The sequence below is a fragment of the Argentina anserina genome, chromosome 2 (assembly GCF_933775445.1).
Source record: "Argentina anserina chromosome 2, drPotAnse1.1, whole genome shotgun sequence".
Classification (NCBI taxonomy): Eukaryota; Viridiplantae; Streptophyta; class Magnoliopsida; order Rosales; family Rosaceae; genus Argentina; species Argentina anserina.
In genome coordinates this window covers 25,327,796-25,352,974 of record NC_065873.1, presented here as the reverse complement: position 1 = coordinate 25,352,974, position 25,179 = coordinate 25,327,796, and the positions used below count along the sequence as shown (strand labels likewise).

General features: G+C 39.6%; 4 protein-coding genes across 6 annotated transcripts; 1 reads left to right on the top strand and 3 right to left on the bottom strand.

Annotated features, from left to right (window-relative positions):
• Positions 1 to 3,135: 3,135 nt before the first annotated feature.
• LOC126782718 (mitochondrial carrier protein CoAc1) lies at positions 3,136 to 5,994 on the bottom strand. Its single transcript, XM_050508013.1, has 7 exons — positions 5,200 to 5,994; positions 4,974 to 5,056; positions 4,658 to 4,865; positions 4,335 to 4,464; positions 3,900 to 4,084; positions 3,570 to 3,692; positions 3,136 to 3,346 (listed from the first exon to the last, which is right to left on the bottom strand). Exons 1-7 carry the CDS (start codon positions 5,395 to 5,397, stop codon positions 3,245 to 3,247), a joined length of 1,029 nt encoding a protein of 342 aa, XP_050363970.1. The 5' UTR covers positions 5,398 to 5,994; the 3' UTR covers positions 3,136 to 3,244.
• A 9,413-nt stretch (positions 5,995 to 15,407) lies between these two features.
• Positions 15,408 to 17,689, top strand: LOC126785479 (cytokinin riboside 5'-monophosphate phosphoribohydrolase LOG8). The gene is made up of 7 exons (XM_050511180.1): positions 15,408 to 15,705; positions 16,229 to 16,326; positions 16,414 to 16,444; positions 16,758 to 16,857; positions 16,975 to 17,045; positions 17,127 to 17,270; positions 17,392 to 17,689. The coding sequence occupies exons 1-7, from the start codon at positions 15,601 to 15,603 to the stop codon at positions 17,467 to 17,469; spliced, it is 627 nt and encodes a 208-aa protein (XP_050367137.1). The 5' UTR covers positions 15,408 to 15,600; the 3' UTR covers positions 17,470 to 17,689.
• A 1,482-nt stretch (positions 17,690 to 19,171) lies between these two features.
• Positions 19,172 to 22,624, bottom strand: LOC126785476 (probable magnesium transporter NIPA9). Its single transcript, XM_050511176.1, has 9 exons — positions 22,371 to 22,624; positions 22,044 to 22,142; positions 21,597 to 21,726; positions 21,318 to 21,406; positions 21,119 to 21,175; positions 20,974 to 21,032; positions 20,392 to 20,512; positions 20,103 to 20,251; positions 19,172 to 19,619 (listed from the first exon to the last, which is right to left on the bottom strand). The coding sequence occupies exons 1-9, from the start codon at positions 22,479 to 22,481 to the stop codon at positions 19,415 to 19,417; spliced, it is 1,020 nt and encodes a 339-aa protein (XP_050367133.1). The 5' UTR covers positions 22,482 to 22,624; the 3' UTR covers positions 19,172 to 19,414.
• Positions 22,625 to 23,346: 722 nt separating this feature from the next.
• Positions 23,347 to 24,964, bottom strand: LOC126785477 (uncharacterized). 3 transcript variants are annotated; one of them, XM_050511178.1, is made up of 6 exons: positions 24,803 to 24,964; positions 24,537 to 24,719; positions 24,282 to 24,446; positions 23,827 to 24,164; positions 23,600 to 23,724; positions 23,347 to 23,426 (listed from the first exon to the last, which is right to left on the bottom strand). In XM_050511178.1, exons 1-4 carry the CDS (start codon positions 24,905 to 24,907, stop codon positions 23,883 to 23,885), a joined length of 735 nt encoding a protein of 244 aa, XP_050367135.1. In that variant the 5' UTR covers positions 24,908 to 24,964; the 3' UTR covers positions 23,347 to 23,426; positions 23,600 to 23,724; positions 23,827 to 23,882. The 3 variants fall into 3 exon arrangements, with proteins under 3 accessions (XP_050367135.1, XP_050367134.1, XP_050367136.1); XM_050511177.1 differs by having other exon boundaries at positions 23,410 to 23,724; XM_050511179.1 differs by lacking the exon at positions 24,537 to 24,719 and having other exon boundaries at positions 23,410 to 23,724.
• Between the last annotated feature and the right edge of the window lie 215 nt (positions 24,965 to 25,179).

Here is a 25,179-nt window from a genome sequence, read left to right as displayed (position 1 = left end):
TCTGTGACAGTTCGTGTTGCTGTTCGATGTTTATGCATAATGTATGGTCAATACACCAATAATAGAGGAGTCACTATCCGCAACAATTTCTGATCATTGATTTCTTTATCTTCAAGGGCAGGTTGGGAGTGATAAATTTATTATGAGCCCCATTGGCAAAGCACAAGCGTCAAGAGGCATCTTACTTTGAATAAGTTTCGTTGATTAACTTGGTTCGTTTGTTGAGGTCATGAGGTGTCGATCAACTTGCAACAAACCCACAATTAAAAATTTGCGGCCAAGTCGACTGGTAGAGTTGTCACAATGAAAAAGAAACATACTTCTTAGCTCAACCCCCAGTGGATCTGAAGTAACTATTTCTTTGAAGATAACAACTTGGCTTGTTAGTACAAAAGTGGTTCGTGCCATAACTCTAATATTTATATACTGGCTCATCTTCGAAGGAATGGATAGAATATAGATCTAACAAGAAGAGACTCTTGAATGATATCAGTACAGATTGGACCCCTGAATATGAGCAATGAAAGCTTGGTAACAAATTGACTATGACACCTCGCCCCCGAAGGCAAGTGTGATTTGGCAAGCTGCATGCCAGGCCAGACAGGAATGACTCGAGTGAGTAGGGATGGCAATATTATCCATCGGATAGGGTAATCACGGATATTCGACTCTAATAAGGCTGTGTAATGAGTAAAACCGGGAAACGTGTATGGAGATCCCCTATATTCGAAATATGAAATTGGGTAACGGGTGGGGATGGTATTTTGATCTACATCTCCATCTCCACCAAATAAGAATAAAATATATATTATATATGTTTTAATATTAATTAATTTAATATTTATGTAAATAAAAAACTTTTTATAGTTACTATTTTATTTTGATCTAGACTTGTATTGGTTTAAGTTTAATTAATGTAAAAAACAAAACTAATTTCATCATAATATTTAGTTTTCATTTTAGATTTTTACGTTTTTTCTATACTTCATATGAATTTATATATAATATAACAAAATATTATTAACAGGTATTGGGGCGGGTATGGGAAATGGATCCCCAGCGGGTATGAGGCGGGGAATACCCATTACTTTTTAACGAGGATTGGGCGGGTATGAGGTCATAATTGAAATTGGATATGAGTATGGTATTTCGATCTCATGAGCCTACCCTGCCCATTATCATCCCTACGAGTAATGGTGGAGGGTGACATTTTCTACCAGAAATGAGATGTAAATGGGGGTTGTAATGTTGTATAGACTACGAAAGCTATCTTACTGGCGTAAAGACTGTATGACCATTTTCTGTCCAAGAATAATTATGCATCTTTCAAGCATGGTGTCACGTGCTGCACTGAAGGTTAGTGCATGCGTCTGTCAATGAAGGGCATTGACATTATAAGTGGGGGAGGGTGTCACAAGCTGCACAAATGGTTGTGCCATCGTGACACTTCCTAGGCGCTATGCCGAAGAGAGGGTGTTAAGCGGCAAGCATGCAAGCTGATTGCGGGCTGATTGGGTGTTCAGTGGAATGTCCAGGTGGCCGTTTTGTAATTAAGACGAACTTCTAGGTTCGAGGCACTTAGGCTCTGAATTTGGGAAAAGTCTGAACACGGAAAATGTCCGGGACGTCGAAAAGAGTTCAATTCACTTGACGGCATATTTTTATGAGCTTGTATGAATTAATTATGGAAGTTTCCCCTCCTCGAATATTTGATGTTTCCTCCCACCAAGTCTAGTTTTCTCCAATATGCTCTATAGGGGGGTACCTGGTGTCTGACTCTCCACCACCCTCAGTGCCGGCCTTATGGGGCACTAAGCGAGTCACTCCTGGGGGACCTTGGGGAACCCAGGAGCCGGGCGGATGTCGCCAAAGAGTGGCAGCATGCGTTTCCATGAGTCAGGATGTCTCATGGACAGTATTAGCCGGCAGGCCAATATTTCGGGTCCATGCAGGTGGCGAGGTTCATACTTGGGCGATCCTTATGCCAGCGGCATGGGCGAACTTGTGGGCTTAAGGAATACATGTCGGAACCCCGTGGTGCGCAATGACCACGGAGTAAAGCGACGTGGGCATATGTTAGGGGTTCGACCTTGCCTAAAGGAAAGAGTTGCCAGCAAGCACGGAAGGGCGACACCGTGCTAGAAGGAAGGAAGCCTATAGTGGGCATATGCGGGCAAGTGGCCTATGAAAGAGTATGCTGGAAAGTCGAATGCAAGGTCGGGATGATATGTGGGAGGCAAGCCGTAGAGGCGAGCCTCGCCCAACAAGTTAACACCCTGGGGCCGAGTTGCCCATATGATTATCCCCATGGGTGAAGTGTGGACAAATGATGCCTATATGCCGAGTGAGCATGAGGATGGATGCTCAGGAGGCAAGTAACGTGTGCATGCTTCCAAGGGACAGTCAGATAAAAGGAAGCGAGGACCATCAATGTCTCGGCCTACTGTCATGCCGCTTACTACGAGGTGCAAGGTGCACGCTTATTAGTAAAGGGTTGGCATTAGCCGGGATGGCATGGAAGTCTGTCGGTTGGGCGAGTGTCATGGGAGTACCATGACACGAGAAAGCGATCGGTAAGCGGATGGCATGGAAGCCTATCGGTTGGGCGAGTGGCATGAGAGTATCATGACACGAGGAAGCGATCGATAAGTCACAAGTTGTGAGACTCATGTGTGAGTAGCTTTCGTTGGTGGAACCACAAGCAAAGAATGTAAGAGAGAAAGATCGGAATGACACGGGAGGCGCACAAGTAAAAAAAAAAGTTGGCATCATGGATGCATGAAGAGTTAGGCTAGCCTTGGTTAGGAGTAACCTTGGCGCCGCACAGGTCATATTCCGCTGCGTAGTAAGTCGCCCGTGACACATGGGCTAGCCATTCAGAGTGGATGATTAGACATGGGATAATCACTAAGGAATCACTTTTCACAAAAACTTTTCAGCCTAGACTAATTGGAAGGACCATGCATGGGGTCTTCTTTTGTGACGGGCAAGACTTCCCTCTCTGTTTTACGGTTCCTGTGGTAAGGTATTTGCTAAAAGTCCAAAACATCGTATCTTGATACTCAGATGGTTGCTAGTGATAGTGAAATCACTCCCAAGGAAACCACATATAGAAAATTATTTGGCATAACAATGGCGTAAAATCAATAATCTCTTGTAATTGAGAGACGGAACATTTGATTAGCTCAATTGATGGCTTGATGCCATATTTGAAGTTTATATGTTACAGATTCTGAGTCTATGATTATGCAGCAGTTATTCGTTGGGACTTCTGTTGGGGCGTAATGTGGAGCCAAACTTTCATCGCATCATATGCTGTGAAACCAATTGCAACAGAAGGGACAATCTGCACACACATTATAACAACTCTTTTTGTTAGGCAAGGCAAGCAAGTAGAAATACCACCAAGTTAGCATAGTTATCATGAGAACCACAAAGATCACTATTCTCTATCTAATTGGCCCAACTGATGTTAAATTGTTGATGTTTCAGATAATACACATCCTACGAATAACATGCAAAACTGCAATCCAGTCAAAGTACAACCATTTGATATAATAAGCAATCACCTTAATATAGTTAATGCTCAGGCCTGCAAACAACTTTTGCCATCCTTGATTGCGGATAATATATTTAAGCCCATGCATTGTGTTTTTGTACCTTACACCACCTGAAGGCTGCAGATTCTCAACCTGTTATATCCCAAACTAATGTTAGAAATCAAATGATAATTTCCTCCAAACTCCACCACTACATTTGTGTACTCCGTTCCTTTGAAACCCTAAACCTCATAGCTCTAGTTGCATCAGATTTTTAGTGCCATACAATGCTGCCAATAAATGAAGAGAGACTTAAAAGAGATTTAACCTCACCAAGATTATAAGAAATGACAGCGATACCTGCATTTGCCTTCTAACAACATCCAATGGGTATGTGAAGGTTTGCCCGACCAAGCCAGCCAAAGCTCCGCAGGAAAGACGCATCCCAATAGACTTTTCATACTCCTCAGGAACATGGCTTTTAAGTTTCTCATATATGTAGAACTTTAAACCAGCGTAAGGGAGGATTCCGGTGAGCGTGGGGCCTGACACAGCCAATACATGTTCAACCCAGTATTAGTTTTGTCCATCATATAAGACATAAAAACACTTCAAAATGGCAGATTTTGACAGCTGAATCAAACTTGGATACAAAAATTAAAATGAGGATCCATAGAAATTGCTATTGTTACTTTTATACAATCGAGATAACAGTTCATTCATGCACACAAGTATTGTGGTGAAAAACGGTATACTACATATCATAGGCCCTCATACATGCCATTGCATACGTACCTACACCACGATAGAGTCCACGCAGACCTCCCTCCTTGTAGACAGTAGACAGCACATCTCCTATGCCCTTATAAGAGATTTGAGTTTGAACACCTTTCATACCACAATTAATTTTTCCTCTGGTATTAACCTGTAAAGCAACAATCAACGAGGTATATACAAAAGATTAGAAACGAACCAATTGATCATGAACTTAGAAGTACAGTTCCTTACTAAGCACAAGTTATTCCACCGTGTGTGCTAAACTTTTTCAATCTGCAGTCCAAGTTTTAACTATGCAAGAAAGACAACTTCTGATTAAATATGTTCAAAAGGATAATGACCTGATAAGCAAGTTTCGTGCGAGCCAGGTCCAAAGGGTAAGTGCATAAAACTGCCGTTCCACCAGCTGCTGAACCAGCTAAAAGATCAATAAGAGGTCCTGATCCTAAAGCAGAATAATTATTCAAAATCCAACACCTATACCGCTCATATGCCATGTAATGTAAGGCTGCATATGGAACAATTCGAACTACGCTAGCTCCATTTCCTCTGAACGACACCAAACGATTAAAGATTAGTCATTTAAAATGGAGTATGTTCACCTAACATTACACAAAGAGAACAATAGAAAAAATGATTCTCCATGTCCCGACTTACTTGTAGAATCCTAGAAAACCTTCATTCTTTAGTACCTTGTTCAAAGATTGACCTACACTTAGAGAACGAAACTCTGCTCTTGTCTATAGAATCCGTGCAAATACACAAAGACACACATTAGAGAAGCAAAAATGCACATATTATAAGAGCAATGTACCAAGTAGAATCACTCAAATTTCCAAAACCAAGAAACAAACTCATGTGAAAACGCAACGGAGACTTTTACCTGCAAGAGTATCTTGGTCCTTTCAAGTGGGGCAATAGCAGTCTTGGCAAATCCACCAGCTGCCCCACCCGCAATGAGCTCCCTAGCATAGACAGGCATGCTATCAATCAAGGAGACTTGAGGCCGATTCGCTGAAGCATCAACCAAATCCGCCATATTCGTGGTCAAGGTTGATGATCTTTGCGCAGATGATCCCATCTCAAAAAGACTCGAACTTTGCCACAACAAACAAACAGCCCAAATGCCCTTGAAAATTCGACAGATTGGTTCTACGTATTATCCTCCCTGAAATTTGAACTCCTTATCCCATCTAACTCTCCAAGAAGAAGAAAAAAGAAAAGGATTGAGGTTAAGTTTCAGGTCAAATGGCTTGAGAACACCCAGAAACGAGTGCCGATCTTCCTCTTCGGTGATAACTAGATACATCCAAACATATACAGCCAACCAAACCAACCCCACCAAACTCAAATCAATTAATCAGCAAAGCCTCCCTCCAACAATTCGATCACAACAATCAGACAACCTTGACTCAACCAACAAAAGCTATATGATTTTAAATGAAACTAAACTTGAAACCCTCGAACTGAAACACCAATCTGATGAATCTATGTCGTGAATTCAATTCCTCAATGCCCAGTTGCCCCCGGAATTGGTGTGTAATGGAAAATGGGGGAGAAGGGCAAAGAGGAATTGAATACGTAAAAAGGAAAGGAACAAGAAATTGATGGAGTAGAGGGATTTTAAGGTAAAAGAGGAGGAGGATTCCTCGGCCGGATCCTTCTCTCTCTCTCTTTCTATCCGTCCAACGCGCTTCTAGGAATCTCGAATTTCAAGGATCCTGTATTTATTTCTTAATTTCTAAAATATGTTTTTTTGTTGGGTCAATATTGCATTTTCGTCAATAAGTACGGAGCGTATAATATTGACTCCGGTGGCAATGCAGAGAAGTTATTAGGAAAATGTTCACAGGGTGACAGTGGCCGGTAACCTAAACTCCGACAGGCTTTCATTCCCGGCTAGTTTGAAGTCTCCGTCATATTTGGATATGTGGACTCAACAAAATTCAGTTCTATTGTTCAACGTGATAAAATTGTTAGGAAGCTTCTGGTATTTAATTACCTAACGAAACCAAAGTTGCATTAGGAATAAAATTGACTCTTGCATATTCGATATGGTCTCTCTATGTGGTACCATGTCGATACGAATGGTTCTTAATTAATGAATGGTATTAATTTATAAACCCTTATAATGGAATATTATTACTTGTTTTGCATGTATTATGGTTCACGTAACATGGATCTCTCAAAGTGGAAATGATGCAACAGTAGTACTTGTTTGTTTACTGCTAGGGAAACAGAAGAATCACCTTGTGTAAGAATCATTTTACCATCTTGCTCCCCAGTCCCCCACAATATATATATATATATATATATATATAAATTCTCAAATTGTAACGGTCCCAAAATTTCGAGCTTAAAAACTCCAAATTTTAAAGTCGTTAAACACAAAATAATCTCAAATAAATCGAAATCATTAAGTGTATCTAGAGCATCACCCTTGAGAAAAAATGTAGCTATCTTTCTCTTCTCAATCTCTGTGCACTCTATCATCTCAAATTAAGTCTCCATATCCTCGATCCAATGGTCAGCTACCATATGATCTAGTCCCCCATGAAAGGTCGGAGCTGACAGTGCACTAATATCCTTGATCAGCTTCAACACTCGACCGTCATCTCTAACCGCAGGAGCTGGCTCAACCTGCTCCTCCTGTGGAGCAGCCTCCTCATAAAGGTTCTCCACGTTGCGGACTCGACCTGTGGTCCTACCTCAACCTCGGCCTACCTGCTCTTCCTGTGGAGCAGCCTCCTCATAAAGGTTCTCCACGTTGCGGACTCGGCCTGTGGTCCTACCTCGACCTCGGCCTCTCGCCCGTCCTCGGCCCTTAACAGCGTTCATCACCTTCAAACAACGAAACACTTAGTCAATACTTGTGAAATCTCGAATTCAACTAAAACAGATTCAATAGGTATTAACATGAAATTTCAGGATAAGATGAATCATCGAAGTATCATCACAATACTTCTCGGAGGACCAAACCATTAGGTATGGCTCCTAAAACACTCTCGCGTACCCAACGACATATCAATACCGAGGAGCATGTGATGGGTGTCCGCCTGCAGTCGGATCATCGCTCCCGGATGATATTGATAATCGCCAAATACGCACTTAGGCTCTGATACCAACTGTAAACGGCCCCAAAATTTCGAGCTTAAAAACTCCAAATTCTAAAGTCGTTAAACACAAAATAATCTCAAATAAATCGAAATCATTAATGTATCAGCGGATCAATTCTGAGTTCTCAATACAACTCAGACAACCAATTATTACAACCCAAATTTATAATCCATACATAAAATAGAAATGTAATAATCCTCACAAATCACTCACAACTCCCAAAAATAAAATTACACAATCTCGCACACAAATCACGCTAAAACCTCACCACTGTAGGATGCGAACGACTTCAAGCCTCTGTAGTCGTCACTCAACCTCCACTAATCAGCACCTGCGGAATTATCCCCTACACCATCGAATTGGTGCACCGGGATTGTAAACACAAACCCGGTAAGCTTATAGCTCGTATGAGTAAAAAATCAAAATATAATTCGCATATCAAAATATACGAAATATCACAAAACAACAAATATAAATGCCCTCATGAGTCAATGGACAGCCCATCTGTTTGTCCCGAAGAAAAATGAAATGAAGCGCTCATGAGAAAATTAAGTAACCCTTCTGGTTACCCAATGCATTTATAATACGGGTACCAAGAACGCTGGTACACATCTGTTACCCCTCTCGTAATACACCGCTGATATTGGATAGCCACCCGCTACCCAACATCCAAAATAAACTGAGTACCCATGAGCAGATAACCACCCGTTACCTCACATGCAGTACTAAGGCAGACAGACTAGAGCTCTAACTGTATCGTAACCTTCGCCCGGCCAAATGCTAGGTTCCGACTTGCCGAACATGTACAATAATCTCACATCATATTGTACCACACATCACGTCCGAAGACAAATCACAATTTTTAACATTCTCCGTGATAAAATCATGTACAATAATCACTCATCATATTGTACGTTTTAAAACTTTCACGATATCACCACAATAAAAATCATAACAGTATATTATATAGCAAACTATATATATTCGTATTTATTTACCATTTATACAATATATACATAGTCCACTATATCCTATACATGTCATATTTCATAAACACATGAAAAATTACGTACAATATTCTCACATCATATTGTACCATTTAAATCACATACTCATGCACAATTTTCCGTCACCGAAATGACTATTTTTAATGAATTAATAACAGTACGTAATTTAATGAACTATATATATATATATGTACTTATTACCATTATACTGTATATATGTAGTCCACTAAATTATATACATGTTGTAATTCATTTGATAAACACACTTGCAAAAAATGTTGAATCACCACGAGGGTAGATTCGTAATTCAGTGAGATTTTACTCACCTTATTAACTTGAGCGTAATTTCACAATTCCCGATGATAAATCCTTTTCTCGATTTAACGATTACCTTGAAAAGATAAGAAAATAATTTAGAATCGTTTCGTAAACCTTTAAATGCCAAAACAGTAATAATCGGTTACTGTTCAGCAAATTTTCGGTTTTACGAAGTACTGTTCAGGGTTAATGTTCACTGTTACTATTCACAGTTACTGTACAAATATACCATTAATACGTATTTCTGTACGTATAAATATTAAGTACGTATTTCTGTACGTATAAATAGTATATATGTATTTCTGTACGTATAAATAGTATATACGTATTTCTGTACGTATACGTACTGTTTAAAAGTAAATACAATCTCAGTAAATAAAATTTACTAAATTACCCTTTTACAAATTACTTTTTACATTTACTGAAAGTAATTTATATTTACATTTACCGAAGGTAAAATTTAATTACATTTACCGTCGTAAATAAAATTTACATTTACATTTAAGTAAATTACCAAAATACCCTTCTGTCAAAACTGAGCACACCGCCGCACACGGCGGCGCGTGGGTCCCACGCGCCGACGCCAACCAAGGCGCGTGTGATGCCACCGCCGTGCTTAAACTCTCCCCCTCCTCCTCCTCTATCTTCCTACGGCCTCCGCCTACCCCTAGGCTATCCCTAGCCTCCTCACGCGCCGCCTTTAGGCGGCGGTATCTCCCACCCTCTTTCACTGCCGATTTCTTCCCCAATCTCTCCAAATCGAATCCCTAATCTCCCAATCACCCTCAAATCAACAGACAAGCACACGCACAACATCAAAATCATCTATCCTTACCTTGAACCTTGAATCGACTTGAGGTGCCGGTGGAGGAGGTCGAGCAGCAGTGGAGGTACGGCGACTCGAGGCTCAATCCTTTGGCGCGGGGGTTCCAGGGTGAGGAGGGGTGGTGGCGAGCTTGCCCGAGCTCGTCGACGATGGGGGAGCACTGCGTTGAGGCCCCCGAGCTTCGATCTTTCGCGTGGGATCGGGGAAGAGGTGCGAGAGAAATAGAGAGTTCGGGTCGAGAGGGAGAGGGAGATTGAAGATGGGAGATGGGAGATGGCTCGGGGTCGAGAGGGAGAGGAGGTCGGGGAGAGAGAGAGAACCAAGGAAGAGAGAGAACCGAGGGAGAGAGGTGAGAGCGGCGGAGTGAGTGAGGAATGAAAGGGTTTCCAATTATGGAAACCCTAGCTCTAAAACATTTCCTTTTATACCCCCTCCCAAAATCGGAAACTAATTTCCGTCGTTAATAACTTTTACATACGTCGTCCGATTAGAACGCGTCACATACTCTCGAACTCGTATTGACGAGCTCTACAACTTTCGTGAAGGAAGTTTTCGCAACCGATCGACGGAATAAAAGTCGATATATACGTTGCGGAAACGTAACGTTTTTCAAATTAAACGTTCCGAGAACGTATCCGTCGCTCGTTTTATAACATCGCGACCAATCACATTCATTCATATTAAAATTCCAAATTTTATAGAATTCAAATCAAACTTAAAATTGTTTGAAATTTAGGGTTATTACACAAATAATATATATATACCGTCCGTACGGTACGGATTCGACGATTTCGGCTACCGGTGACACGCAATAACGGCGCCGACTAGTACAACCGCACTCCCCTCTTCCTGGAGCTCCTGTATGTGCCGGCCGGAACTGCAACGCCGACTGGGCCGGCCGAAATCTCCACACGGTGCCCAGGAATTGAAATTTCGAGATTCCGGCCGGCCCACGCCGGCGCTGCAACTCTGGGCGGCAGAGACAGGAGCACCAAGAGGAGAGGAGTGCGGTTGTGCTAGTCGTTGCGCGTCGCCGGTGGCCGGAATCGCCAAATCTGCACTGTGCGGACGTCCGCAGCCAAGAAGCTCTATATATATATTATATTGCTTGAACTTGAAATATGTCTTGAACTCTAGATTAAATTGATTAATTGTTTCCCGAAGTGAAGTGAAATATCGACTGATTTTACTGCTTGCCTTCTCTCTATTACGAATATGATAGGATTTTGAATACAATTAATTAATTAGAACAAAAAACCCCCGAATATATACCAATAATTCAAGCATATGATATCCTCAAAACATCACATCGATCATGTTTACCTTACAAATCTAAATTTCTAGATTCATATTTCTACTACCAGGTTTAGACTTTAAGGTAGGTACACGATTAAATCATTTAAATGGATCGTTGGATAGCAAGAACCAGATGTATATGATGATAAGGTTGAATATATTGTCCACTTTTCAGACATCAGAATTGATCGAGCTGTTTTCCATCTGTACAGCTAGTATCAGGGATGAAATTAATAATGATATATTTGAAAATAAGGTCACGTTCTGTATCAACTCTTTTAATAAATATTGTCAAGTAATTATTTTTGTTCCCGTTTTCAATATCAATAGTACTCGATTATACTCGACTGTAATATGAACAAATCCAATGGTATGACATGGTGAAGAAAAATAAGTTCATATCTGCCTAGCTAGCATATTATTCGTCACCATATAAGTTAGACTAAATGCGAGCGAGCAAGATTGAGGTCACTGAGCAAATAATTTATTGGGTAAGTTAACAAAATTGTCATGAAATTAAACAAAACCTAGAAATTTATCATAAACTAGTTAATTAACTAATTATCTGCTGATGCGGGGGACGAAGAAAAAGTCTGTCATGCCACAGAAACAATCGATGTTAACACGAACACCAAATAGTACTCCAAGACAAAACACGCACAACAGTTGAATTTAAACTAGCTCAAAGTTGAGACAAGGACATTAGTTCTTCTTGATCCTCACTGATCATTTCATGATGATTTCCATCTTTTGTGGCATTGCTAAATCTTTGATCTGGTATTGCACTTAGATCAATGAAGGAGTTTGGCCTACTAATCTGGTTAGGAAGTGCGCTCTGATCACTGAAGGAGTTTTGCCTACTTTTCGGGTGGTACGCCGGGATTTTTCTTCCCTTGGAATCGTATATCATGGTGCTGTGACTGCTGTCTTCTTCATCTGGCACTTTACATTTCTCCCCTAATATAATAGTCTTCATCCAAATCGATTCTTCCTGTTTCGTCATTGACGTCGTCACTGACGACATTGACAACTTTCTCCCCTTATTCTTTCGTTTGTTACCAGACTCCTCCTTGCTTTTATCTCCTCTTTTCGCCATTGACAAACTTCTGGGTAGCTTGAGGCTCAAACTCGATAGCAATCGTCTCTCAGAAGCCGATTTCTTCATCTGAGGCGTTGTCGTAGTAGCATTGCTTGCATTCCAAGAATTAACTGCCTGAGCTCCTATCCCTGACGTCTTCATTCCTGGAGGAAGTGGGAGTTCTTTGCCTATTAAATCTGCTCCATCTTCCTTTTCATGTTCCTTATCTACTGTTTCGGGTTCTTGAGGTGCTGCTGTCTCGTTCAACATTGTTGTTGTTGCTGTTGCTGTTGGTTCTTCTGTTGTTATGACATCAATTACACCCGGTGGTAGTGATTCCTCTTTCGTCTTTAATGTGGCTGGAGATTGTAGATTATCTTCATCAACATGACGCTGCGTCTTTCGTCTAAAACTACAAAGAGCTGTGATCATAGCAAAGGTGGCTGCGGCCATCCCAGCAGCAAAGAGTGACAATGAGAGCACCGGATGAATTAGCAAGTCATTTTCATCCGTGGGAAAGCTTCTTCCCATGAGTATTCAAACATCAAAATTAAAGCATCATTGGGGAAGTCGAATCCCTACAAATTCACTACTGTTGTTTTAGACCCCCTTGGTTCTTGGATTCCTTGACCGAGGTTCGAATTCAGAAAGGGTTCCTAGTTTGCTTCTCTTCTACAATGTTGGTTCTGATGCTTGTTTTCCTCAAAGCAATTAGAGAGAACCAGGCAATTGTATTTTGGAAATTAATGAAGTCATTCGTAGCATTGTCCGAAACAGAATGCTGGAGTTTAGGAAATGAAAGGAAAGAAACAGCTGCGGCCAGTCCAACTTAGGGTTGGTCGTTGAGGTAGTTATGCTATTCTAATCCTAATATAAAAAAATCATGGTACCGACATATGGGACTTCTTCGATCATCATATTAATTAAACACCATATATAAGGCACAACGATCAAGAATATTAGTGTTAGCCATTCTTATTTGAGCCAGCAGCTAGGCTAGTTTGATTCTTGCTTCTGGGCGGAAGACTGAAAAAACCTAATTAATCAATCAGGTAAAAACTAAAAACACTAAATAAAAACATTGTCAAATATTGCTCTCGCCAAAATACATAGCAGCAGCAAGCAATATGACTATTTGAGTAATTTGACATAATATTAAGTGTGTTAGATCGATTAAAAAAACTACATATATAGCTCAAGATTAGGGTTCTTCTTTTACTCGAAAGTTCAAGAAGTAGAAACAATGAAACATGGTCGAATTCACGCTATAATTGTCTCCGGAACTGTTTTTATGAATGGATGATATCAGGATATCTTATTCTGATTCGATCAGTTCATGAAACTTGACTAGTCCTAACTTGGATAACAAGCTAAAGTTACCTGGCTGCGGCTGCTGTTCGATCTGCATTGATCGATATTTTCGAGCTTCGAATTCCATGGATGCTCAAGGTTGAAGAAACTACAATATTTCATGTGCACCGATCTGTTAGATTCATGTGCTGTAAACGAGAGGTGGAATTCAATTTTTTCCCCGAATAATATTAAAAGTGTTCAGTTGAAACAAGAAAATAAGCCGCTTAGGAACCGCCTCACTCGACCGCTGTATATTCCTCTCTCGCCATCCATCTCCGTGACGGTGTAAACAACCAGAAGCTCCCTATCCCGGCCACTGGTGAACCTCCCCACCCCTGGAGAGTCCGTCGGTAGCTGGTGTCTTCCTCTCCCGCCGTTCATCTCCGGGACAGTAGAGTAAACAACCAGAAGCTCCCCCGTTGTGGCCGCCGGAGAATCTACCACCGCCGGAGGGTCCGTCGGTAGCTGGTACCGGCAAAGCGGACACGAATTATGGTACGGAAGCCAATGCAAGAGGCAATGGGAGTGGTATATGTACTTGCAAGGCGTCTCGCGAACTTCGTCTCCCAATCCAAAAGCTTCCATGCACACGGCCGGCGCAGTGCCACTCGTTGACTCCGATCGTCGGCAATTACTCCCCCGCCGGTCGTTCGATTCCATTTAAATCCGTCTGCGGTCGGTCACCACCATCGCGACCCAACTCCACAATCAAAAAATTCCACCGTTGTTGGCCGCAGTCCGGACACACTACCGGTGAGTCGCTGGTCAAAATCGTAACGAAGCTGCTACATCTGTAGCACCAGTACGATCAGGTCGCTGCGGACATGGAACCTGAAAATTGATAGAAAAGTTGGTGTCACGGGCGTACATGCATGTCAACTCTTCTATCAATATTCGAGAAAAAAAAAAAGTACAACATAAACGTGACATTGGTTACGGATTCGATTATTGGCAATGATACTACACACATCAGCGTTTCTGATGGGCCTTGAAAGTGAAGAGCTCGGCTTTCGTTGGGTCATTGAGGACATTACTGTGGGCATGGCGCCCGGGTGTAATACCGGGTTGGAACCATTTCACATGGGCCCCTGCATGGATTAGTCTCACACCGAATGTATTAGCTTCGGCTGTGGGGTACTCTGCAGCTTTGGTTGTGGACTGTCCTCCGCTCGCACACATGAGTACCTATGAGTATTGGGGGCCGCGAGGCAAGCGCCGCAAAAGGACATGTCCTCGCCGTGATTAAAAAAAAAAGGTACAACATTTCAACTCCATGGGGTATCTGTGTAAATACATGTCATCAAGATTCAAACAATTTTATTGATCAACAAAACAACGGTAGGAAAAAACGCTATCGTACATAATAAACCTCACAACCTCCTCTCACTTAAGAAAGAAGGACCATGCTACTATATGCAATGCTGAAAAAGCGGTGGCGGTAAGGGTGACTAGCTTCAGCGGTACATGTTTCCTATGGCATTGAAGTTTCCTGAATGTAGTAGGTTTGGGAGGTGTATTAGACTCTAAATGTTGGGGTCGATAACGAAAGTCTTTACGCGGATTAGTGATTTGTAGGATTTGAAGGTAGCGCTTTAGTTGACGGATGATGTTTTTTAGTACTTCTCTTGTGAGCTATCTCTATGTCGTCTTTATTATTTCGTGAGTAGATTAGTTATGGAATAGCTAAGACAATGAATTATATTTTGCATTCAATCATTGTCTTATACTTTTAAAAAAATATTATCATCCTATAGATAAACGTTTTTTTATAAAATAATAATATTATTATTATTTGTGCATCTCAAGTCAAAAGGCCAAATGGTGGCAGAAAACTTCCCCATAAGCCTACAGTGCTAAGTCCTATACTAATCTGTCATATTCCAATTTTCTATAACTTGGGGAAAGTTTGATTTGGGAAGAGAGAAACAAAGAGATTATATTGTTTTCATTTTTCAATTAAAAATGAGAAGATGAACTCTTTTTTAATTATATAATCTGATATAGCCGACAAAAGAATCCGTCCGAATGGCTCATGTGGGCTTACCCTGCTTCACTCTATGGATATAAAAATCGATCACCCTTTCGTTTTGGAGATCGACCCAGTTGGCCTTTTAAAGAAACATCTCTAACTCTTCCCTCTTCTCTCCCCCTTTCTCTGATTCTGCGAAAAAGCTTTGGGATTTAGCTGTTAAAGTAAAGATAGAATCTGCATATTACATAAGATAAACAATTAGCCTTGAGAGAGAGTTTGGGATTGACCTCAAAGAGTTACATAAGTTGCGAGCGTGAATGGAAGAGAGTAGCAAGTTCAAGAAGATTTGTGTGTTTTGTGGAAGCAACTCTGGCCACAAACAAGTCTTCAGCGATGCTGCTCTTGAATTGGGCAATGAACTGGTTTGTCTGTTTGGCTTCTTAAACCTTTTGAATTGTTATGTTCTTGTGCTTTCTTTGTTGTCAGGTACCGGTATATGGTTCAAATATGTAACTTCTTACTGATAATGAAGTTTCCATTTTTCATATTCATAAAGATGTGTTCTTTTCTGGGAGTTTTGGTATTTTGGACGATGTTATGGGGTTGTGTTGGTTTTGATTGCTACGCTCTTCTTGGTGATTTTTATGCAAAATTTAAAGTTGTGGACTTGTGGTTCTGCAATGTGTTGATGTCTTGAACCGGGTTTGTTCTGTTTGGTAACTAGCCATTGCAAGTTTGCAACTATTCTTCAGATGTGATATGGGTTCATGATCACTGACTTCCTTTTGACAGTAAATTACTGCATGCATATTCATGGAACGGCAAGAAATCAGTGTTCAATGCAATTAACATGAATATCATGCGGTTTTGTCTTTTATGCTTAATTAGCATTAAAAAAATGATGATGCAGTAGTTACTTATCCACTTTGTTGGTATCTATTACAGGTGAAAAGGAAGATAGATTTGGTTTATGGTGGAGGGAATGTCGGTTTGATGGGATTAGTATCCCAGACAGTGTTTGATGGAGGATGCCATGTTCTTGGGTACTATTGTGTATAAAACATTTAGTCTGTTATTGTCTCCGAGTGATGATTATCGGTTCACATAATATGTGTTCTCTTTACATGCAGGGTCATTCCAAAGGCTCTCGTGCCTCGAGAGGTAATGGCTCTAGATTAATTTGTTCTTGCTTGATTTTATGCTTCTTTTCCTGTTTCAAATATCTAGATTCTTGTTCAGCTACAATCACTAAAGAAGCAGACCTTTAAAGAGTAAACATATCAAATGATTTTAACATCCCTAAACATGCTTGATGTCATGTCCTGAGTGATTTTGTCACAAATTTATAAAAGATCAGAGTAGCTTAAGGGTTTGGGGAGAAAATTGCCATTTCAAGTACTAGTTAAAGGTGTACAGTGTACTATCATAGATTAGTTGAGTTGAGTATTAACAGACTTCTATGGACAATTGACAGATATCTGGTGAAACTGTTGGAGAAGTAAGAATAGTTAAAGACATGCATGAGCGGAAAGCTCTTATGGCTGAGGAATCTGATGCCTTTATTGCTCTTCCTGGTAATTACATAAAACATAATTGTATCCACAGACATTACTGAAAGTATACTGTAGCCAGGTAAAAATTTTAACCATGTGGGAATTCAATACTTACTGTATCATTGCTGTTTGTTTTAGGAGGATATGGAACGATGGAAGAGACATTGGAGATGATAACATGGGCCCAACTTGGGATTCATAAGAAGCCGGTACTAATTTTTATTACTGACATTGGATATGATCAGCTTCATATTAGTGGGATTTGTAACTTGATTTTACACTCCACACAGGTTGGTTTGCTAAATGCAGATGGGTACTATAACTCCTTGCTTTCACTTTTTGACAATGGGGTTCAAGAAGGATTCATCAAGCCGGGTGCTCGGGATATAGTTGTCTCTGCTACAACCGCTAAAGAACTTATGGTCAAGATGGAGGTATAGTACTAAACTAACTGCCTCGCATCCTGTTCATGAAAAGGTTAACTTTTTCAGTTAATAATCTTTTACGGACATTAATGCAAAGCGTTAACCAACTCCAAAATGTTTACTTTGGCAGCAATACACTCCTTCCCATCAAGTTATTGCTTCTCATGAAAGCTGGAAAAGGGCGCAACTAGCTAGTTCTGAACTCTGAAGCGTCGAGCCATGAACTCTGAAGCTTCGAGCCATGAGGACCCAAGGTGAAATAGTTATTGGTGTAGGTTCTTTGCCAAAATTGATTCCTGATTTGATTCATCAATGCTCGAGACCTCGAGTAGTGCAGAAGAATCTATTTATATGGGGACGAGACCTTTCATTTCAGTGTACTCTATGATTCCTTGTTATTTGATTTCAAGTAAATTCATTCAGCCTTGATTGCTTTGATTTAAGGTCAACTAAAACACTATCTGGTTGTTACTTTGTTGATATAGACGAGTTGTAGACAACATGGCTGAAAATCGTAGGCATCCCAAAAATGATAGCATATAGAGCAACTCCTAAATCACAACCACCATTGTTCTGAAAGGTTTCTGAACGATATTCTAAATTTTCTTCACAAAGTAGAGATATTTTTTGAAGCAACTAGTGTCTTGAGTCCTGATATTTTCTTAAATGAGTTTGGAAGCATTGCAATGCCTAAAAGTTCAGCTGAAGAGTGGAATAGTAATGCTGATATTTCTCTGTCCTTGTTCTAAACCTTCCATTGTTCTTCTTTTCAGGATCATCTTTTTTTTTTCCGACTAGTTTTCCTTATCCTATGAATTAACCTCTTATCCACAAAAGAAAATCTGAGGCATCCATGGAGAGCATATTCGTGATGCTAATTTCTACCCACTTCTGGGTAAAGCAAAGAGACTTGATATGGTTGAGTTCATCTAAGGTGTTAGGCTAGCAAACTAACTGACCACAGTTCACCGACAATGGGTGGGGTTTGAAGTCCTGAACAGTTTTCGCTTCTGTGATCTGCAAGTCAATAATTTCAAGACAAAACAGCTTTTGGCAAGCAAGATAGGAAAGCAGTTGGATACTGGCACTGTTTTTGTAACTTGCTTTAAGAGTGAAAGGCACAGTACCATAACAAACACCTGTTCAAATTATTGGCTGGGGGCATTGAGGAACCAAACTACAACCCACATGTATTTCTCAGAAGGTTGCCTACTGATTGTGATATACACTAGAAGGAGCAGGAGCTGCCCCATCCTGGTTGCTTTAGAATTTTGCAAATTGGGTCTCTCAGTAGGATTTAGTGGTTGCTCAAGAACAGTGATGGACCTCAAGGTGTTGAGGCTAAGCTCAAAAGTCGAGGTTAATTCTTTGTAGTGGGTTGGGAGAGGCTAGCATCCCATGAAGTGAATGCAGTCATGCAGAGGCATCTAAACTATTCACTTGTGTCTTTAGAGATCCCTCCATCAATTTTCCATCACTAAATTCTTGAAGACCATGTTATTGATATCATTGTCCTTGAAACCATTCTGCTTCCTATACTTTTGTTACCTTTCCTGCAGCAAAGAAACGTCAAAGGCTGAATGATGGAGTAGGAGAACCTTAAGCAGATTAACCTGTATCGTAGAGAAGGCAAACATAGGTGAACAATGTTTAAAGAGAAGCATGAAAATGAGGTGGGGACTCTGTTTCTACAAACAGAAAGCCATCTTTCATCTGCACACTTTCAATTCGTAAAGATGATGGGCAGTTAGGTTAGGATGAGTATTCTCATTATTCAGAGATGAGACATTTTTGTTCCTGCTTTGGCTGTGTGAAAATAATGAGTCATATGACTCCTCATTTTCGTTACTGAAACTTTAATGAGAATCCAATCAATCCATTGCAAAACATAAAGAGGAGAGATCATCATATGTAAGAGCAAAGATTTAAAACAGTTTCAGACTGAATTATGTTTCACACAATGTACTGTGGAATTTTTTCCAGGAAGGGAATGATGTCAAAAAATTCATGCCTTTAAAAGTTAAAACAGTTAGCAAACCCTATCTACTATACACCAGCTTTGGTCAACCAAAATGATCTGCTTCAAGTTACATTCGCCTCTATCAATGTAAGAAATTGTATGCATATACAAGAATCATCCTGCTGTCATCAGATCAAGCCTTCTCTTTAGCAGACGCAGGCATCAAATGATGCAGAGTTGATGCCTGGATAGTAGTGCTAGGGTTGGAATCCCTACCACGGGTAGAGCCAGATTTTCTTAAGTTGAAGCTCTTATCAACATGTCGTACAGACCGAGGAAGGTAAGGCACCAGCCGAGTTGAGCTCACAAGTAAGATCACCCCCACAATAATAAATGCCCTGAAAAAAAGAAATAGTATAGGATCAACAATCTTAATAGTATTTCCTAAATCAAAACTCATATTCTCATTTCAGAACTTCAAACCATGTAATATAGCCTGTTCATAATAAGAAAGTGAATAATAAATTACACGAAATGGATGCATGACGAAACTATAATGATCTGATATGAGGACTTTGGACCATATACTCGTTACCCTATAACATCCAATAAGATTGGATAAATTTTAACCACTTTGCATCAAAGTGGAAGAAAAAAAACACTCAAAGTTTCCAGAAACTAGAATGTTAACAAATGCCCCTAAAAAAAAATGAATGATCACAATGTTCATTAAGTGGGCCAAAAAATGGCAAATAAAGGTTTAGTATGGAATTAAATAAGCTTTAAGGTCCAAGAACATCCTTAGGCCTAACAGTAATTAACTTCAGAAGTTATTAATATTAAAAACAATGTACAATCTACAAATTAGTGTCTCAGTTTACCATCCAAGCAGCAGTGTAAGACGAGCTGTGGGCGCCGAAGGCAATCTTTCACCCAAAGCAAGCATACCAGCAAGAACACCAGTAACAATTGATGCCACAGCAGCACATGTAGAGACCACAATTGCCCTCCCATGCTTTAAACCCCAAGTCTGTTCAAAATAACTCATCAACAACAATAACTTGTAATGACAAAAATAAAATATTGAGCATTATAACAAGAAACAACAGATGCATTTTCTCGTGTACATATGGAGATGAAACTCTCAGTCTAGTCAGGTATTCTACAAACCTGGTAATAAAACCCTGTACCGCTACAACATATGCTGATTATCAAGCATATTGGAACTAGTATGCTGGGGAAACCCTGCTCCAAGAACACAAAGCCCATCTTTGATATTACAGATGCCATTCTGCATTTAGACATGTAGCAATTAAATGTATGATTTGATCATGAGTTTCATACTACATGTTCTCTGTATCCTGTGATAAATCTCTCAAAATCCAAAAAGTACTAGGTTTAGGCAGGAGAAAACATATTTTTAGTATGTGAAGCTATGATTTTAGATAAACTACTCCAACTTGCCACTAACAAATCTACGAGGCTAAAACTTTGTTGTCACATCCAGTGCTTCCATGCATGAGTCCTCTTCTCATATAAATGATACCATGAAATGAGATGTACTAGCATGCACATCTGACAAGCTAAACAAAGTCCTATGATCGTGTTGACATGGGCTTTACATCTCATCTTAGTGCTCAGACAGAAGCATAAGATGTTTTACTTCCCTTCCTATATTGAATTGTGAGAAGTGAACCTTTATCTGACAAAGAACAATATAACAGACAAATATAGTGCAGGAGGGACTCATACCCAAACAAAATGCCAGATTCCAAGCCATATATAATTTCTTCAACAACTTCATATTCCATCTGTAGAACAAACAGATGTCAGTGAAGGGTGAACAAAACCATAAACAAACACTGTAAATAGCTGAAAAATGCAGAAATCAACTTACCAATTCCTGTTTGTTTCTTTGACGTCTGTAGATTCGTAGCCAACCATTAAGGAGTACCTATTTTAAAGAATCTTGCAGGTTTAGAATCATCAGGTAAAGTATACTGTAATTGGATCCAGCAGTATTAAAATTTATATACTTGTTGCAGTGAAAAATAAATCCTACAAGTATCAGATGATCCATGGGGTAAGGTACCTACAAACAAGATGGCGACCACAATTGCCAGCCATGGTAGATGGAATATAGATATATCAGAAGCCTTTTGCTCCTCACCTCCAGCACCAACTCCTGCGAATATGAAATCTTACACAAATTTAAAAAGTACTTTGAATAAAATACACAAATGAAACGCTCACACAGTAATGTTTCTTCGCGATCTAACTTCCATTTAAAAATACCTAACAGTTGAGTACCAGAAATGGGCAAGATTTTGTGATCAACATTCTGAACAAAGAAAACCATGTAAAACTTACATTACCTATAGTGCCAATGCCAGCTAAGGTAATCCCCATCCAGTCAACAGCATTCATGATTTCTTTCAGATAAAAATGGGAAAATACCGAAAGGATAGCAAGTCCACACCCAGAAACCGGTTGGATGACAGATACCTGTAAGTACACCATCAAGATTCTCAGCACACAAAAAACCAGACAGGATCAAACACCAAATACAAGTTCAAAATACGGGTTCAAATTTGGGGGTCTCAGCTTGATTCGACCAGATTCTAACCCAAAGCCACTCAGAAGATTGACGATACAAGTTCAAATTCGGGCTCTTTCTTACATGCATTAACTCAAAAGTTACTTAAGCATATATTATAACTCTCAACTAGACCAAGAATATGAATCAATGCACAAACAGAATGTTCAGGAAAATGTAAATAACAAATACAAAACAAATGGAGCTTCAAAACTGAAACACTTACAGGAGCAAGAGACAATGCTCTCAACATGAGCAAGGCTCCAAAGATATCCATCAGAAAACCAATCAACCAAGCTTTGTTCAACGCATATGCCCTTATCACCTACAACAACCACACACCCAATTAAATCTTCAACATGCAACACCAACATTCGCTTGCAACAAAATCAGAAACCCAATTGACAACTCATCCTTAATCCAATTCCATAAACCCAAAATCCAATCTTGATCATCGAGATTTGAAACACACATTCATCAAAGTGAAAGAATGCACCAATCATAAACACATGCAATGAAGAAAGGGACAAGAAGGGTGCAAGAGAAAGAGTGCCTTGAGCTTCAAAGAGAGAGGCGGAAGAATGACGGTGCCCTTCTTCTGAAGGATTTTGCCGATGTTGTTTCCGGCAGTCGCCGCCAACGTCAGAAAGATGGACTCCCACATCGGTTTTTCAATAAAAATCAAATCTTTGATTACAGGGCAATAAGGAAGAGGAAGAAAGACACTGACTTTGGGTGTCTGTGAGCTTTGGAATTCTGATGTCTTACGCTTCCTGTTTTTGGTTTTTGGGTTTACGTTGAAAAAGAAGATATATATATATATATATATATATATATATATGTGTGTGTGTGTGTGTGTGTGTGTAATGGGGATGTTAACAGCAAAACAGGTCTGGCAATTAGCCAAACGCTACTAATAAAGATGATACTCTAGAGCGAGAGGGGGAGATTGATCGTGATGTATCATCAAAACATCAACTTTTTGCGTCGGTGAGTTGTGATGTGTTGGCTATTTCGTATAGACGCCGGTTCCGGTAAGAAACACTTTCATGTTTTTAGTTTTGTAAGCAACAACTTCATTTTTGTTAACAAGACATATTCTTTGTTCATTTGTTCTTTTGCGGTTTTACAGCATTAGGGAAACTAAATGGACATTTTCTCTAACATTGGTTTTGGGGATCAAACAAGATCCACAGCCAGTCGCCACCTCCTCCACAACCTCCACCACCTCCATACCAGCTTTCGAACCCCGTTAGCTCGGGAAGAAGGCAAAGGCCTCAACCACAAAGCTAAAAAATGGAAAGCCAGTACATTTTCTGTAACATAAATGGCCAAATACTTGTTAGATAAAGCAGTACTAGATTTGAGGTCTGCATATCTGCCAAAGAGGACATAAGATTTGAAAGAACTAAACTATAGAATTGGTTCCTAGTAGGCAGTAGTTAGTTAATTACAGCAACTTCTTATCATCACTGTTTAATTTTTATGTGTATCCATTTTGTATTTTTTGTGTCAATGAAGGAACATCTGGCTCTTTATGCTAGTTATTGCTCTTGAGATATCAGATCTGACAAGAACTGACCAACTAACAAGACATGCATATCTCCACCTGCATTCATATAAAGAGAATCCTTAATAGTGCAATAACTAGCATAACTTTGATTCATCGGTTTACTAGTACTAACTACCTACAAATCAAAAGGCAAGTGACTGATTTGACACTTGAACCACCTATGACAACTTTGCATTATTTCACAATTGTGAATTGTGTGGAAATGATACCAGTATTTGGTTAAATGGCTACACTTTTCAAGAGCCACCAGTTCTCTCTGAACTTGACTGATTTGTGGTCCGAGACCAAGAGCCAATTGAGTTTTCCTTGATTCCTCTATATTCTTACCAGCAAGCTGCAATAAAATCAATTGTACCACATAAAATGAGTTACATACCTGAAAAGTAGAAACCAGAACTATTATGCTACAAATTATAATGTACTTATGGTGGATTACCTTAATTTGTTCCTGTAATTTTTTTTTGGATGTCAAAGAAGTCCAGATCTGTCCCTTCACAGAAGTTGCAGTTCTGTTATCAGCACAAGAGTAGAACTAGCATTTGTAGTTATATTATTAGCAGTTTCTTCTTTATCTGCTTTCTTTAGCAGTACAACTTCACATCTTTCTATTCTGCATTCAAGATCTCTGATTTCTCCCCCGCGGTCTGTGATATTTTCCTTGCTGATCAGAAATGGCATCTGGTGTTGCAACCACCATTTCATTTCATGACGAGCAATATACCACCACCAATTGGGGTACCTACTGTGCTTTGTATAGTCTGTAGTCCCTTTCAACTGTAAAAAATAAACCAAAAATTCAAAGAATAAGCTCATGAAGCATATAAACTTACAATTGAAAATTCGTTAAAAAAAACTTAAAATTAAATTAAATTATTTAAATTTCAATCTTACATTTTCAGTAACATATGCAAGATCTGCTTCGCATTGAGTACAAAATAAAGCAAAACTCTCTTCCTCCTCCTCCTCCTCCTGCTTCTGGCTCCCTTTGATCTCTTTCAGAAGCCGCTTTTCTGTAGCCAAACTCTTGCTTCCATGAGCCATCCGGAAATGCAAATTCTGCTTCCACCGATCCGTGATTATGACAAGCATACATTTTATATGTATATTTAATTATTTATGATTATATATACAAGAAGTGATTCTTACATGTTTCCTCATCTCTTGAGCTGACAGGGATGCCTTAATTGGTTTCTTTTGGTAAACATCGTCTGTGAAACGAAGCTTATGTATGAGTAGTTCCAGTAGATCTATTTTCTTCCTTTCTTGAATCATAGAATGTACCAATTTCTCTTTATAACTATTCAGAGATAGTAAACTGCCTCTATCAAACTATTGACATGAATGTTAAGTTGATATCATTGAAGTGATCACTAGCTAGTATCTTTAAACATGTAGTAAAAATAAAAACATACCTTCCTTTGCATCAATGTTTCAGTGAACAAAAGCTTATCCTGACCCAGTTTTGCAACCAGCTTCACAGCCTCTTCAATTCTGGGTTTTAATCCGGCTTCCTCCATATGTTGTCTTTGTTGCCTACCACAATCTAATATGGGTTGCAGTAATTAAATTCTAGATTTAGTTCTTTCCTCAACATAGCATATATATAAAGGAAGACTAAAACGATAAGCAATGAGATCACTACGATAAAACAGTACATTAATTATCTGAACTATTTGATAGGACGTCTGCAGATGCCTATTGCATACAGCAGTATAAGACTTTCTATGTATTTAAGCCAAGAATTCTCTTGCACCCCACGCAACACTGTTGCGGAAGTCAATTCAATCTG

What these genes read in the sequence shown, in the direction of transcription:
- LOC126782718 (XM_050508013.1), bottom strand. Translation starts at nt 5,397, where the DNA reads ATGGGATCATCTGCGCAAAGATCATCAACCTTGACCACGAATATGGCG. An exon ending in GGACCAAGATACTCTTGCAG is followed by an intron (nt 5,057 to 5,199) that starts GTAAAAGTCTCC and finishes CGGATTCTATAG; the next exon opens with ACAAGAGCAGAGTTTCGTTC. An exon ending in TGAGCATTAACTATATTAAG is followed by an intron (nt 3,347 to 3,569) that starts GTGATTGCTTAT and finishes ATGTGTGTGCAG; the next exon opens with ATTGTCCCTTCTGTTGCAAT.
- LOC126785479 (XM_050511180.1), top strand. Translation starts at nt 15,601, where the DNA reads ATGGAAGAGAGTAGCAAGTTCAAGAAGATTTGTGTGTTTTGTGGAAGC. An exon ending in TTGAATTGGGCAATGAACTG is followed by an intron (nt 15,706 to 16,228) that starts GTTTGTCTGTTT and finishes TATCTATTACAG; the next exon opens with GTGAAAAGGAAGATAGATTT. An exon ending in AGGCTCTCGTGCCTCGAGAG is followed by an intron (nt 16,445 to 16,757) that starts GTAATGGCTCTA and finishes GACAATTGACAG; the next exon opens with ATATCTGGTGAAACTGTTGG.
- LOC126785476 (XM_050511176.1), bottom strand. Translation starts at nt 22,481, where the DNA reads ATGTGGGAGTCCATCTTTCTGACGTTGGCGGCGACTGCCGGAAACAAC. An exon ending in GAGCATTGTCTCTTGCTCCT is followed by an intron (nt 21,727 to 22,043) that starts GTAAGTGTTTCA and finishes GTGTACTTACAG; the next exon opens with GTATCTGTCATCCAACCGGT. An exon ending in TTGTGGTCGCCATCTTGTTT is followed by an intron (nt 21,176 to 21,317) that starts GTAGGTACCTTA and finishes TCTTTAAAATAG; the next exon opens with GTACTCCTTAATGGTTGGCT.
- LOC126785477 (XM_050511178.1), bottom strand. Translation starts at nt 24,907, where the DNA reads ATGGAGGAAGCCGGATTAAAACCCAGAATTGAAGAGGCTGTGAAGCTG. An exon ending in AAACATTGATGCAAAGGAAG is followed by an intron (nt 24,720 to 24,802) that starts GTATGTTTTTAT and finishes TCATGTCAATAG; the next exon opens with TTTGATAGAGGCAGTTTACT. An exon ending in CTCAAGAGATGAGGAAACAT is followed by an intron (nt 24,447 to 24,536) that starts GTAAGAATCACT and finishes CGGTGGAAGCAG; the next exon opens with AATTTGCATTTCCGGATGGC.